General features: G+C 38.8%; 1 protein-coding gene across 1 annotated transcript in view; it reads left to right on the forward strand.

The window, feature by feature from the left end:
* Positions 1 to 15892, forward strand: part of GRIA3 (glutamate ionotropic receptor AMPA type subunit 3) — a 253895-nt gene extending 238003 nt beyond the window's left edge. Inside the window, exons 15-16 of the mRNA XM_075940981.2 lie at positions 11640 to 11887; positions 13694 to 15892. Of these exons, the coding sequence (XP_075797096.2) occupies positions 11640 to 11885 (246 nt within the window). The 3' untranslated portion in view covers positions 11886 to 11887; positions 13694 to 15892. The remainder of the gene's footprint in view (positions 1 to 11639; positions 11888 to 13693) is intronic.
* Positions 15893 to 16276: the final 384 nt, after the last annotated feature.

The following is a 16276-nucleotide window of genomic DNA, read 5'->3' on the forward strand; positions in this document are numbered from 1 at the left end:
TACACTACCTGTAACACTGGAACATCCCCCTTAACTCAAAAAAAAAAAAAAAAAAAAAAGGGGAATTGCTGGCTCTTGTGATTTTATTGGGAGTGAAAAATTCCATCTTCTGGAGTCCTGTTACGTGGAAATCTCAGCCTTTTCTTCCCTTTGGTTACAAATAGAACCTTGAAAACAAACCCTAGAACATTCAAACAGCAAAAGGCAAATGAAAAGGACTCCCAATTTGCAAAAACAAAACAAACAAAACAAAACAAAACAAAACAAAATGTAAAACCCTTATAGGAAAAGGGTCAGGGTTAGGGTGAGGGTTAGGGTTGGAAACCAATATGACGACTGTGGAGCTGACTCGCGTTTTTTGAATGTTTAGATTTAACATGGCTGGAATTGTCTGTTTTTGTGATTAACCTGACTCACAGTTAACAATTTTTTGGACAATTAATTTTCTTCCCTTTCCTTCTGAAATCATCCTGGTTGCATGAAGATAATGATAAAACAGCAGATTCTCTTGCCTAATAGTGACAATTGAGTGATAGGAATTTGTAGTGGAGCTAATCTGGAGAGTCACATGTCCCACCAAAAGGTTTGTTTCACAGAGACTCTGGATGTAGAAGAGTGAGTTGACAGTGGTGTCTCTTCTTACGTTAAATATATGAATAGTATGGGTTGCAAATAGGCAGATAAAGAGAGCAGAAAGCAGTAGAAAACCTGGATATAGGTCAGTTATGCCTTGTAAAGGAAAAGCCTTTGCACAAAATAAGGAGGATGTATTAAATGGAGAATCAGTATTATATTTTAGACAAGCTCCACTTTCCCAAATATTACCGTGGAAAACCCCCAACAGATTCAGAACCTCAATCATTAGTAGTAAAGATCTTCAAAGTGCCTAGTGGTTTTGGGTGCCCACTTTGATATATTTTAACAGATTCTGAATTTCAAAGGATATTGGCTCAGCTTTTTCTGAATATCAAGCATCTGAACTTGAGTATCTGAAACCAACTTAAAGTCTCGCCCCTAAAATTCATTAAATGCGGTGGACTTTTCTTAATGTTTGAAGACTAAAAAGGAGATTTTTTTGTTCGTGTTCATTAGATGTAACACAATGGCCAAGTAGAGGATATTTCTTCTGGTAAAAATAAATGTGGTTCTGTACAGCTTGAGGAAAAAATAACTGAAAATTATGAAGGTTTTTTTCTAATGGAAAATGGAAGCCAAAATGGGAATGTTGACATTTCCATTTTAAATGCTGAGGTCTTGAGCTATTTTATGAAAGTTTCTAGTCTCTTAATTTCTATGGGTAAAGTAAGCTTTGAAGATTTAAATATAGTGATGAATATGAGAAAAGATCAACACCAGGCTTATTAACAAAGCTACTTCTGTATTAAACAAACTTAAAACAGCCAGAGTGTTAATTGACAAACAGAGATGGTATCAGTCAGAACTAAGCTATTCATATCATTCCTTAGATACAAATCTTACTTCAGGCTTGAGGCTCTTAATTTATAGAACAAAATCATAACTGAGTCTGGTTTAAACTGCACAATGGGACATACAGTAATGTCTAATCATAGTCTTGTTAAGATATACCCACTACTAAAATCCAGATAAAAATAAAACACAATTACGGTCAGCCTAGACTTTCACTGCTCATTTCTGAAGTAATCAGATTCAAATAAAGAATGCCATAAGGGACTATATTAAACAGGGATACTCCGGGTATCAAATCTAATGTTCTCTGGGATACAGAGCACAAGATCTGAAGCCTCCTCACATTGTGCTTTAATAAGAACAACAAACTGATTGAAAGCTAGCCTGGAAACTGTATAAGCAAAAAAATTTAAATGATCCTATCAGAAATCGAAGCCACATGAGGGAAAACAGCCAAAACTACCAGGAAAAGTACTAAAGAATAACAGAAAACTCCATATAGCTGTGAGAAAGAAAGGTAACAATAGCCTAAATAAAAAGCTGTTGGAAAGCATAGAATTACCACAACTAACTGAAGGGGGAAATGATGGCATAAAACAGTCATACATAAGAGAACACACGTCGTCCTTCTTTTTAGAAATAGTAAAGTCCAGATGACAAGCCAACTCATTGTACTCTCTCAAAAGGAAGGGATAGTCTTGTGGAGTAAGGCTATGGGGAACTTGGTTTATTTCCCAGCTCTGGTCTAAACTGTCTACAGGAATCACTTAGGTACCTAACAGCCACTTTAAGCAGCAAGGTCCCAGATTTAGGCACCCCTGAGATCTTCAGACCCCAGGTTCAGCTGAAGAGGTCCACTGTCAAAGTCCTGTAGATGCCTAAGTTTCTGCCGTGATTGCCTTGCATCTGTTCTTATATTTAAATGCACTGCTGCCTTTGCAAACGTACATGTCTCACAAAAAAAAGACCTAAAAATAAACAATATCATTTGCTATTTCCTCTGGCTAAATAATCATCTTAAATTACCATGGAGCACACCATCTGAGCCTCGAGTATGTGGAGCTCTTGGGGAGAATGACAGACTGGTACTCATACATACTTTGCTTTCTATGGCCCCGGGACTGCTGGACACCCCATTGGGACTTGTATTCAAAATGCAGATCTTTGCTTCACTGCACAGGTAACCTCAAACAAACAAAAAACAAGATCCCTGTACATCTCTACAACTCCTTGTGGACTGTGTCTAAAGTCTAATGATTTAGAATGAAAGAAGCCAGACAGCTCTTCAGAGACAAACAATTTCTGAAATGTAACAGACATGCAAAGGTTTATCAACCAAGCAGATTCCACTTTCAGATTCCTAACTTGACAACGCATAAAGATGAAACAATGAAGGCACTCGACCTGCAGAGTTCAATACACACATATAAGCAAGTTGTGTGTTTAACTACTTACAAGTCTGGGACCTACTGGGGCCACCCTTGAGAAACAGCACACAGAACTAGCCTCTCACAGCCAGATGGGACATTTTTATTAACGGTATATGAGGGAGTGGGAAAATAGAAAAGTGGGAATGAGTTCTCTGGATTCATTTCTCAGAAGCATACAAAATAGTAGTTGAGGGCTATGATGATAGAACATGCTTCATTTCATGTTCTCTCTGTGAAATGCACTGTGTCACATTGGCAGTGTCACTTCACTGAATAAGAAACTTGCTATTAATGAAACATACCCAGATCGGTGCTAGAAAAACTGGAGTTTAAGGCACCCAGGCCTCGGCATGGGCAAATGTCAAAGATGAGGGTGAGAGGAGAAAATTCAAACCCTGGCAAAGAAAACATCTCATGGATATTCTGCTGTCCCCAAAAAATTCTTTATTCAGAATTTTTCCACAAATCCTCTTCCTCGGGCAGCATATTACATGAGCTATTCATCTCATGGCATCTGTGAAAAACAGAAATTCTCTACAAAGCTAGTGGCATTATCTACAATGGCCATGAAAACAGAATTTGGAATTTCTATGGATAAATTGTACAAGAAAAAAGCAGAATGCATGAACATACCAAACAGTGACTAGGCGCTCTCTCCCTCTCTCTCAAGCACCCCTCGCCCCCAGCGCCCAGCAAACTACTCTGTTAGCATTTTTTTTTAATGGCAAGGGTGGAAAAATCAGGAAAAAAAGGAAACCAAATTTGTTGCTTAGCTTCAGTTCCCACAAGCTATTGAAATGGAGCACATGATAAAAAGAAACATGAAAAGCTATACAGAAAACCAAGATTCGGGCAACATCCCATCTGTTTAGTTAAGATAATTTTAGTTTACTTTTTTAGGAACTTGGATGTGCATAATTAAATGTAACGTTGGCTTTAAAAAAAATTAAGAAACCCTAATTAGCATGTTAAGCTGTCCTCATTTCCCAATACTGTATAAAGTTATGAAAGCTAATCTGCAATGTATTGGATGATATGCAAATACTTTGTACTCTATATGGATTTTATAAAGACATGCAAATTAAGAGAGTGTTTGGAATGGGTGGAAAAATAATTTCTCAATAATTATATGCAGGATGGAAGAAAAGGTGTTTATAACCTTTTTCCCCTATTGTGCTCTTTTATCCTTAACTGCACACTATTTTTCAAAGTGGAAAAACATATTGCATAAATTGGATTTTTGTTTTGCAATGTAACTTCAGTTTAGAGTGCTCCACTCTGAACACAACAGTGTTTGCTTTGGGCCTTGCCACGGGTGGAGGAAGGCATTCAGCTTTCAGTGTCATGCCATGCATTAACCTAACAAATGCGTATCGTGTTGTGGTGTAGTCTTCATTGTGTCTCAAGTCCATGTGACAAGATAAGTACCTGATCTGAAGATTCAAACATACAATCATCACAGGAAGGCTAGCTAGGATGAGACCTGGCTCATTCAAAGTATGCATAAACCATTTATGCAGGAAAGGATTGTATAGCCCTTTGAATAACTTACATACGTCACCATCCTTCCTAGGACATAAGCTGTTTGGCTTCTGCATCCTTGTTCATCCTGGAGTCATGAGCAAGTCACATGACATTGTGAAATGCCACACAGACAGTGCTGCACAAATGGGAGCCGTAATATGTCTGATTCTTTAATTCCAGCAGATGCTGGTTGAAGGGGGCTCCATAATTGCTCTGCCAACACTGAGATAGCAAACATGTCATCCCTCTTGGGGCTCACCGCAATGCAGCAGTCATCTCCAGCAGAGAAAATACAAGTTTCCTGGATTGATAGTTAATTAGATTACAGTGACTGCTAAATAGGAATTTTGCAAAGAAAATATCAGAAAAATGTCAAGATTAGTGATATGCAGGATCCCATCAGTACTCAAGGAGCTATGCTGTCTCCGTCTGGTCAACTAGGGAAGTTCACAGGAAGATAGCACTGGGTTTTTCACCCTCATATTCATAGGAAGATAGACTGCCCCAGATCCACTGTCCATAAGGGTCATTCCTTACATCACATACTAGTATTAGGATTTGTGTATTTTTAAATTGCTTGGTGTTTGTTTTTAGCACCCCCCTGGGCTTGTGCTCTGGATGTTTTAAAACCTGTCTATTTTTCTCCTTTCAAAAAAAACAATTTGAATCCATTTTCAGGGTTGTCAGCACAAATATATTTATTTCTATGAATCTGAACCATTCTCAGTTTGGAATGAATAGCACAATTATGCCACTTATGGCAAGGTCCAGAGTAAGGACCACTGCGGAGCTGTGTTGCTCCTGAGGAAGCAGCCAGATATATTCTGCCTCATCTTTGCGGTGCTGCCCCTGGCCACGTCCTCTTCCTGTCTCTTTCCCCAGTCAGACTGCACGCCAACCCTAAGGGTACATCTAGACTATGTTCTTTTTTCAAAAAGAGATATGCAAATTCAGTGCTAATTTGCATATCTTCTTCCCATCACTTTTTTGAAAGCATTTTTTTCAAAAGTGAAAGCAGTTTAGACAAGGGTTTTTCGAAAGAGCCCCCCCTTTTTTGAAAGAACCCTGTACAACTCATTTTTAAGGAAGAAGGGTTCTTTCAAAAAAGGAGGGTTCTTTGGAAAAAAATCTAAACTGCTTTCACTTTCGAAAAAAATACGCTTTCAAAAAAGCAATCGGAAGAAGATATGCAAATTAGTGCCAAATTTGCATATCTCCTTTCGAAAAATGAACGTAGTCTAGATGTACCCAAAGGGAGTAAGGTTGCCTACTTCCACCTTTCTCTTCCCACTGTGCCCTTGCTTTAGGCCTGGGCAGGATCTAAGCCTGGATCATTTAAACCAGTATTTCTTAAACTGTGTTCCATGGCACACCAGTGTGCCGCGAGGCAGTTGGAGGTGTGCCGCAGAGAACAACAAAATTCAAAATGGCTGTCCTTAAAGGGGCAGGCAACTTTTTTTTTTTTTGCTCAATAACTTTCCCCCAACCTTTTTTTCCCTCAATAACTTCTCCCCTCCCCCAACTCTTTTTCCCCCGACATTTTTTTTTTCTCAACAAAAAATCATTGGTGTTTCTCAGAAATAAAATTATTCTTTGGTGTACCTCTGTCTTAAAATGTTTAAGAAAAACTGATTTAAACAGTTCCTTTTAGTCAGGAATTGAGCCTATTGGCCTAGATCCCAATATCTAGTTAAGGGCCCCATCCTACTTTTCAGGACAAGTAGTAAGAAAGACACTCCTGCAAATTCAGATATCAAGGATGGATGGAGCCCATTTTAGGATAAGCAAGATTTCACTAAGTGCTGGGCCCAATCCTGCGAGATTCTATGTGCCCTCCAACTTCAGGAAGAGTTGAGAGTACGAGCCACATTGCACATTATTAACAGATAAGAACACTTTTTAAGAACTTCTTTATATTCCATTTGTCCTAACGCTGTCTTCTTTGCATTTGGCCCTCATCTCTGTAGTAGACAAATCCGGATGTTGTCTCACCAGTTAGAGGTTGCGCTTGTTTTAAAATTGGTATTTTAAAATTGATTTAGCTGATTTCCACTAAAAGCCATATAAGCCACATTTAAATCAATTTGAGGATGTCTACACAGGGGTTTTCACAAGTTTAACTAAACTGATTTTAATTAACTGCTGCAGCTTTTATCGTAGACAAGGCCTTATTCTGATCTAACCATCAGAAGGGCTCCCTTTGTCTTCGGGGGAGGGGGAGGGAGAGAGGTTGTTGAGTGCTAAGGCGCCTTCGACTTCAAAACACTCTGTCCTCTCCACAGTCGCCTTGCTCAGGCAAAACTCAGTGAGTAAGTAGGATTTTTTCCCCCTTATCTCCTCCTCACATCGTAGGCTCGAAACAGAAGTGTCCATGCAGGGGACAGTGGAGGGGGTAAATGGGTCCTAGCCCCTGCACGGACTGAGTTAGTTAACCAGGGTTTTTCTTCTGGGATGTAAGCTTCTAGGGTAGCAGTCAGAAGAGCCTCTAATGTCATGGATCCTGCAGGAGCTGTGCTTACCTGAGGAACAGGAGAAGCTCAGAGGATTGTGGAAGCATAAAGCATCCAGAAAAAACTGTCTGGGACATGAGTGAATCCCCTGAAACCCACTATAGGCCTCAGAAGAACTGTGGGCTCTTTGGCTTCAATTAGCTGCCAGGCCTGAGGGCAATAAACCTCTCTCCATCACTCCACCGCCCCAAGACACACATGCAATAGCTGTCCCAAGAGTGTGCTGTGCAAAGTCAGTCCCCAGTAACCTCATGCAGGAATGATCTGCATCACTAGCCATGTTCTGGTACCCCCATGAAATCAAAGGGCTGAGCACCCCTCCTGAGTAAGAGCAATCCTAGTCCATCAGCCTGTGCAGCCAGGACTGTCCTTAGGATTTACGGGGCTCTACACAGTACTATTAAACTGGTGCCACTATATGTGATGGCAGCCAGGGAGGGACAATTTTTTAGAGATGTCATTTTATCATCTTCAGCAACACACTAATGGAAATATTTTAAAAACCAATTTTAAACTAAGGTCCTGTCAACTAACACAGTAAATCGAGATAGTGAATCTACCTGGGTTTGGCAAATGCCTCTTAAATGGTTTCTTAAGAGAAGCCTGGACCTGTGAAAGAGCCATTCCAGTAGTAAATAGGGCTGGCTTCTTTGCTGTTCCATTAAGTAGCTCCTCTTGTGAGGAAGCAGAGACACAGCAGGGGGATAAGATAAGATGGGTGGACATTAAGACCCAGCGGTGCCTCACATTTTCAGGTGCTCTCTCCAACTGCAAATTGATAAGGATGGCTCTGCACAACTTGCCCAAAGCACCCCCACCTATCCCTTCAACCACAAACAGCCAAAAGGAGGGTCTGCTGAGCAGCAGGGCTTCCCCCACCAGGCAACCAAACCCCAACTTATTACTAGGCCCACCCACTGCCTCAGTCAGATGCAGCTGGCTCACAGTCAGAATCTTGTTAGTCTTTAAAGTGCTACATAGTCCTGTATTTTGTTTCAGTCAGAATCCATGTACAACTGTAAGAGGAGGCTCTTTAGACAGCTTGTGATTTTGCATTCATTGCCTTTTGAGTCTATTGAACAGATCCTGGAACTACAGTATTCACAACATAGCGAGTTTAGGTCAAGAACATTCAATTGCTTTGTTGTGTGTGTAAGAGGGGAAAGATCCCAGGTTTTTTGTTTGCTGAAAAGTGTTGTGGTGAAACTGGAAATATTCCAGCAACTTGGGGAATTTTCTGAGTTGTCACAGAGACAACGCCATGAAATCCAGCAATATCTTCCTTTCTGTTGCTATGGTGTGTGAGCTTCAGTTTTGCTTGCCAACCCCTTCCCCCCACACAAATTCCTTTTGCACATGAAGATCTTGAGGTTGCAAGCTGCTCTTTGCTTGTGAAAAGCCTAGTCAAGCTACACAGACTAAAAAATGAGCATTCTCAACTTCATCCCAAGCAGGAGAACAAGCAAACTGAGAAAGTTTCACATTGCAGTGCATGTGGATTTGTATACAGTCTTAGTTCATTGTATCTAATTTCTGTATGTATGGACTTCATTATTCATCATTGTTAATTTATTCAGGACATAAAAAGCCCCACTTACCTATACTAGCTTACTCTCTGTTAGTGCAATAAGATACCTTGTAAGTTCAAATTTCTCAGTCTACTTGTGAAGCTACTGTGAGCTGTCTAATGATTCTACTAAAAAGGGAAAATTCGAGTGACTTTATTTCCGTTATCTTTATTTAACAGTGTGTGCCGATTACTCAAAGCGATATGGGCAGGACCTGGTAATCTAGTGTTGCTCTAGTATTAACTTTAAGGGGATGATCCAGTTGCCTGCAGTATAAATTACTTTGTGGCCAGGAACCCTGCTTTATCGCTTTGTATAGTTTTAAAGTAGTTAAAAGCTTGAATAACATAAAATAACATAATATAATGTTATTTATGTTATTTCCCACGTGAAGAACTCCTGTAAACCTTGCAGTATTGAAACTCAGTGAACAAGGCATCTTAGACAAGCTGAAAAACAAATGGTGGTACGATAAGGGTGAATGTGGAGCCAAGGACTCCGGAAGTAAGGTCAGTCGCTGAAGGTCTTTTTGTACTGATTAGAAATCACATTTTGACCCACTGTGTGTTTATACAAAAATGACTTTCAAAAGTTAATAATTTACGTTTTTGAAGGTTCAAGGAAAAAGATTAGAAAAATTAAAGATCAGAATATGACAGCATTTTTCTTTTACAGTATTAAAGACTTTAGTTGTAAGTACATTTTACTACATGGATATTTTGGTGGGGGAAAAAAACGCCATGGAAAATGCCCAAACCTCAAACTGGTATCTCCATTTAAATTAGAAGCTTCATTACAGTTAATATATTATTTAGTCCAGCATTGCTTTTCATTTTTCAGTTACGAATACATACAATTTTGTTTCAAAATTATAACTAAAATTTCTGTCCACACTGGTTGTGAGTGATGCTTTTGAAGGATGGATATTTTCAGGGAAGACATCGCATTGATGAGCATGTAACACCTTCCCACCCCCACCCCACATAAGAAAGTTTAAATTTTCTGTTTGAATTTTTTTCTAAGAAAACCAATATTGTGGTAACTCATTTCATAAACCTTGGACATTCATTTTATTGTGTACTGAACCATTTTGCTACTGTATAACTACATTCCATACTAGAAATTTTGCAACTGTCAGAGAATCTGAACACATGGCATATTTAAAATCAGAGGTTTTCAAACTATGGGATGCTCCCCACCTCCTTAGGATGACAGGGATGAACATTCAAGGGAGCAAGTGTCAAGACTGGGGCCAAACCCATGCAGCAGGGCTTGGGAAGGGAGTGCCCCTCCACCCCAACTTATCTCAATGCCTCCACACCCAGTGCTACCTCTACCCCCAGAGACACGCACCTTCTATAACCCTGAAAACTTAAAGGTGGAAGGTGCAGGTATTGGGAGATGCAACCAAAAATTGTAACTAAGGGATGTGGACCTCAGCTCAAATACTGCTTTAAATATATTGTTGGTACAGGTCATTGTTTAATGTAACCAAGCTACATACTAAAACTAATCACTGAGGGCCAAACGTCAGATAATTGCAGCTGTTCTTCATGTAGAATTTCCAGATATTTCAGTAGAAGTTCTGCATGTGGATTAGCTACTGGGCTCATCATTTGTATACTTCCTACATTAATTGGAAGAAAATGTTCTGCTTAAACCAGGTCATGAAAATATAAAGGATTAGTTAACATTTGTAGAAACACTGAGGCAGAATCGTGCTGACTTAGCATAAAGTATTATTGTGCCAGATTTTCAAACATATCAAGAGGAGATAAGCAACCCTACTCCCTTCCAAAACAAAAATCATATCTTCCCTTGGTACCTTTGCAAATCTCCCCATTATTAGGTGTTTTACTCTTTTAGGGCTATCTCCTAGTCCTGCTGAAGTCAACAACAAATCTCATTGTTTTCAGTAGAATTGGAATTTACTTTCAAAGCCCCATCTTCCTGCTGTTGAAGAATAACTTTGGATCAATGAGAGTTTGCATGCACAATTGTAGGATAAAGCTCTAAATGCTTGAAATACACCTCCAAATATTTCTAATGTAAAATTACAGGTATTTTTAAAAACCACCTTTATCCAAAATGCCTGTGTTTTCCCCAGGCTTTTACTAGGCTGACTGTATTTTCTCCTGATTTTACAAAAGTTTTGGACATCCCCAGAGAACTGACATACATCAAGGTCTATCTGCAAATATTTAAAATTAATAAACATATTTACTGCAGATTGCTCTGGCATGTGGCTTGACAAAAAGCCATCTGAATTCTGTGTGTTACAACTCAAAGAAGGAAAGTATGAATAAACAATATTTAATATATGCAGACCAATTCAATTCAGCAGCAAAATGGTTACAATTCTGTCTAACTGGATTATAAAAATTCTATTTTTTTAAATAAAGGACTTCCTGTCTGTCATGCATTGAAGGTGCACTTAGACAGCTTTTTTAAAATTAATATTAATTTTATTCAGTAAGTCAACCTCTTTTTATAACAGCGGGTGCAAGAGTAGTCAGCTGGACCTGAAAGTAACTGACCGTCTTCCTCAAAAAAAAAAATTATTGTTAAATAGAAACCAGATAAATTTTTCAACATTCAAATTATTTTCTCTACATTCACCAAAAATAACTAAATCTTGTGTCTTGTTAGTTAGTTTAAAAATGGCCTTCTATAAAGTCTACCTTATTTTATGCAGTCATTACTCTACTCAGTGGGGATTCCAAAAATATTTGAGATTCTTGGGGAAAAATTAAGCTAGGTGCCTTCTGTTTGCGACTAGATATACTCAGCAGCATAAAGGTGTGCTGGGTGGAATCCTAGCTCTATTGACATTGATAGCAAAAAGTCTTATAGATTTCACTAGGGTCAGGATTTCACCCACTGAACATGGTGAGATAAAACAATAACTGTCCTGAGAATCCCTAGTTTAAACCATTTCTGTGGCACTGGGATACATTCAAAACTAACACTCATGAGTTCCAACATGTAAAGAAACTAGGTAAGAGTATTTGGGTCACCTGATATCCTGACCTGGAATTTCTGGATGTGTGGGCACAGGAAGTCTGATGCAAAAAAAGTTATATTTGTTTTAACCAAGACCACCCATGTAATTAAGATAATATGTTATCCATCCGCTTTTCTGTCACAGAAAAACTAATCAAGTGGTTCATTTTTCTTAGGACAAGACAAGTGCTCTGAGCCTGAGCAATGTTGCTGGGGTTTTCTATATTCTTGTTGGAGGTCTTGGGCTTGCCATGATGGTGGCTTTGATAGAATTCTGTTACAAGTCTCGTGCAGAGTCCAAACGAATGAAACTCACAAAGAACACACAAAACTTTAAACCAGCTCCAGCAACCAATACCCAGAATTATGCTACATACAGAGAAGGCTACAACGTGTATGGAACAGAAAGTGTTAAAATCTAAGGGTATGAATCAGGTCTAGTAAGCTAATCAACTGGTTTATTTTTTGCTAATACTTGTTCTTCTTTTCCCCTCCCCCTCAACTTGAGTAATTTTTCAGTTATTGTATGTATCAGTGTGAATTGGCTGCAATAATTTTCATAGTATGTTCTGACAAAACTTTCACAATCCTGGATAATATTTGTGACTAGAAGACTTACCTGGCCTGGGTTGGGAGGGTTGAGCACACAGTACAGCTGTCCCCCTCACTCGCTGCCCCCAGTGGTGACTATGCAGCAGCATGTCCCTCCAATTAGCCCCCTCCCTTTCCATGTTATAGAAAACAATTGAATTCCAGGCACATCCCATTTTCCTGCCACAACCAACCCTGACCGTGTTTTAAGGCAGGGCTGGCCTTACCATGAGGCGAACTGAGGCAGTTGCTTCAGGTGCCAGACTGTCGGGGGGCCCCACTAGGACCCAGAGTGTAGAAAATTGTGTCTGCTGCTGGTACATATGTAGGTAGCAGAGCAGTACCAAAAGAGGAGTAGAACAGGAAGAAGGCAGAATTGAGACCTTTCAAAGTTTTGGCCCAAGCGAGGAGGCATGGGGGCGTCATTTGAGCTCCCCGCCTCAGGTGCCAAAATGTTGTAGGCAAGCCCTGCTTTAAGGTAGGATAAGAGGAAGCGGCATACCAAATTTGGTGGTCCTAGGTGTTGCTGTTTAAGAGGGGTTCTTGAACAAACAGACTCTAAGACAGATGACTCAGACAGCCAGATAGACAGGTCTGTTTCCATTCCATATCTTTAATGGTGGTACCAGAATTGATGCTGAGGTGAATGAGTGTTGCAGCTGAAGTTGGTATTTAGATGAATGGATGGATTTTTCTGAAACCCTAAAAATCTAAAATTCAACACTGGAAGTAGGTGACTTCATTCTGACAAAAATATAGGTTAATTATTGAATTAATGTCTTTCCAGAAGCTGTTTGAACAGAGTAATGCATATATTACGCCTGTAGGTGAACTAAAACCCAAACAAATTCTAACTTTCAAATAATCTTTGTTGCTTTAAGTGATGAAGGGGAGGGTTGGGTAATTCACTTCAAATAGGCACAAAGGCTGCGTCTAGACTGGCATGATTTTGCGCAAAATGGCCATCGGAGCTTTCTTGCACAAGAGAGCATCTACACTGGCACGGATGCTTTTGCGCAAAGGCACATGCCAGTATAGGCGATCTCTTGCGCAAATACTTTTAATGGAAAAACTTTTCCGTTAAAAGTATTTGCGCAAAATCATGCCAGTCTAGACGCAGCCTATAATTCTAGATAACACTGAGCCTACAAAAGGGTCTCCTACTTCTGCTTCCCCTGACTTGAATGGAACCTGACAGCAGCGAAAGCAGCAATGGGCTCCCTCAATAAGCTCTCTTTCCAAAACTTCCCTTCTCCCATCAGGTTGGAAATGTCACAGGAACGGTCTAGCTTGTGGCATTTCAGCTTCTGGCCAGGAGGTGAGTGATAAGTTATTAGCTAAGAAACCAACTGGGCATTTGCAAAACGTCACCACAAGCTTTGTTCTTTGGAGTAAATATTTGTAGTATAGGAGCAACCAAAGGACCAAATGGGGATTGGGGCAGAATTGTGCTAGGGGCAATACAAACAGCGGAAAAGAGAAAGAGAGAAACTATCCATTTCCTGCAAGGCTGTCTCTTGAAAGCTTTGCAGACTTGTTTCCATTTAGTCCTTCGTTTATGCAAACGGTTCACTCTCCCCTAGATATAACGGTCTCCTTTCAGAAGAAAAGAACTGAAATATTTGTATTTTTATTACAGATGCTCACTTCTCACAGCATGCATAGGAGGAGCAGTTGAGAATGTGGATACTTCATGGCCCCTGACCACCTGAGCCAGTTTTACTTTCTTCTAGGTCAGGCAAGACACACATTGATGTTGGTGCAATGAACTTTTAATAGGAAAAACTGATTTTTTTTTCCTTCAGTGCCTTATTGAAGACTCTGAGACTCAACAATGCAAAACCATCACTGAAATATTCTTGCTTTGCTTGAAAACTTAAACAAAAACAAAAAAAACTGGTCAAAGATACTAGTATGTGAAAAAGATTCTTGTAAAAAAATCAGTTCAACAAAAGCCATTCTTTGATACCACTGCACAGCATATGAACTTATGTTTTACAATCCGCAAGAGTCAGTTTCATCAAATGCCCTCTCTCTAATCAAGTTCTTAAACCATTCCTGAGATAAAGCCTCAGAATTCCACTGCTTATGAACACACCGGCCTGTCACAACTTCTGTGAACTGCTGTCAAGATGCTTTGGTTGGGGAGGGGAGTTATTTTGTTTTGTTTTTAAGCAGTGGTGTGATTTTTTTCTATAACCACTTAAAATCCACCAACTCATTTGAAAAAAAAATATGTGTATCAATGAAAGATGAATGTAACACCACACACAGAAGATGCTTACTAAAGTTAGGGTCAATGATTATTCTTCTGAAAATCCAAAATAACGTGATTTGTGGAATTCGATATCATTTTCAGATCAGCAAATGGATTCTCTTGACAAGTTATCTATAGTACCAAGCAAAACCCATTTTTTCTAACATCGGGCATACCTACAGGTGCTTTATTGAAATGGCATTAGATGGCTTTAGAAGAAGCCATTCTTGATATAGGTTTCTTGCTGTGTGTTTGCATTTTAATTCAATATTTAGTATCAAGCAATGATGTGAGAGCAGAGCAGGAAAATAGTTTTCCACACACATAACTAAAACCACTTCTCTCAAAAAACTAGCATGGAGCGATGAGGCTTTTTGGTTAATACTCATTTTTAAAAAAACCAGACATCAGTAAACAGGATAGCATCTCAAATTAGACCTGCAGTTTCAGACTATAATTACATGATCTTGCATTACTATTGCTAGTACTGTTATACTATATCAGCTCCTGACAATTATTGGTTCATAGCTGTTCATCAAAGGAAGCTTGTGTCCTTTCCTTCCTAGTTTGTAAAGGACACAATGCATTCAAAAATATACTGCTAAAGATAGAGGCTTAGTATTATTCACTTCCAATTTCTTAGATATGGGCAGTTGCCAGAAAACTACTTAACTGCATCTTTTTAAAACAAAAACCTTAAACATATTGTCAGTTACAAGAAAAAATGTTAAAGGAAGTATCTGCATACTAATTACCTCTAATACGACAATATGTAATATCTGTAGTTCAATAGATGTTTATTTCATGAGTAACATACACTGAAAAATCAAAGTGATAACGAATAAGCATTTTTTTTAAAGTTTGACCCATGGGTCTTTAGTTCACTGACAATAGATTTGATCTTTTGTGCAAATAAAAAAAAGATAACGTGGGAAAAGTCTTGTTAAAGAAATTCATATTTCTGACAATGTAATATACAAAAGTAAATGCTCATAAAAGAACAATCTACTGTTCAAGTTTTTAACAAGGTATTGAACAAAATGAAAACTTTTTTTTCTTTTCTCATGAAACTGTGATTTTCAACTTCTGAATGCTATAACATCCCAGCATAGGGAAAGCTAAAGCTGTGCAGTTATAAGGTGTATTTAAAAAAACAAAAACATTTTCTTAGAAGCTGTATAAAAAAAAAGAAATGTCTGTTTATCAAATCAATTTTTAAGAGTGGAGGCTTCAAACCAGAGAAGAGATTTGGTAAACCGTTTGTTACTTTTTAAAACTTGCATGTAAAAAACAAAGTGTTGATAGCTTACAAATTCCTGTTACTAACTTCAAGCTCTGGAAGTTCAGCAGTAGTCACTTGAGGATTTTTATGATTATTATTTATTTTGTTTGGTCCTTTATTTTGTTTTATTTATTTTTTTAATTAAGTTCCTATTTTTGTCATTAAAATTGCACTTCAGTGAACAGAAAAATTGCCAAGCAAACTAATGGCTGTAAAAGCATAAACTGCATGTGTGGGTATAAATTACTGAGCCTCATTTTAATGAGGTGTTGTACAAAGAGTTTTAATACATTTTGTAAATAAAATTGTAAAGAAAAAAAAATCCTCCGACCTTTTCATTCCTGGCTGATTGTGCTGAAGGGAGCAGACGGGATTCTTTAGATGACTCTGTACTGTTTAAGCATCACTTTATTGATGATGTTTCAGTGGAGAGTTTCTCACCCATCTAAGGGAGTAAATGCAACTTCCTGAGAGGACTCTGCACTGGGCCAGCTATGGGAAAAAGGTACAGCCCAAATTTAAGAGCTAAGATTGGGGCCCAAATCTTAAGTGCTGAGCATTCATGTAAGTGAGTCAGCTCTCCAACTAGGAGGTGCAGAGGTTCATATGTCAGACAGCTCAGTTCGTTGACTCTGCCACACCACAGCTCTCGTTCTATCCTCCTCCATCAAACCACCCTGGAG

Source organism: Pelodiscus sinensis, chromosome 13 (genome assembly GCF_052426305.1).
Source record: "Pelodiscus sinensis isolate ZL-2025 chromosome 13, ASM5242630v1, whole genome shotgun sequence".
Taxonomy (NCBI): Eukaryota; Metazoa; Chordata; order Testudines; family Trionychidae; genus Pelodiscus; species Pelodiscus sinensis.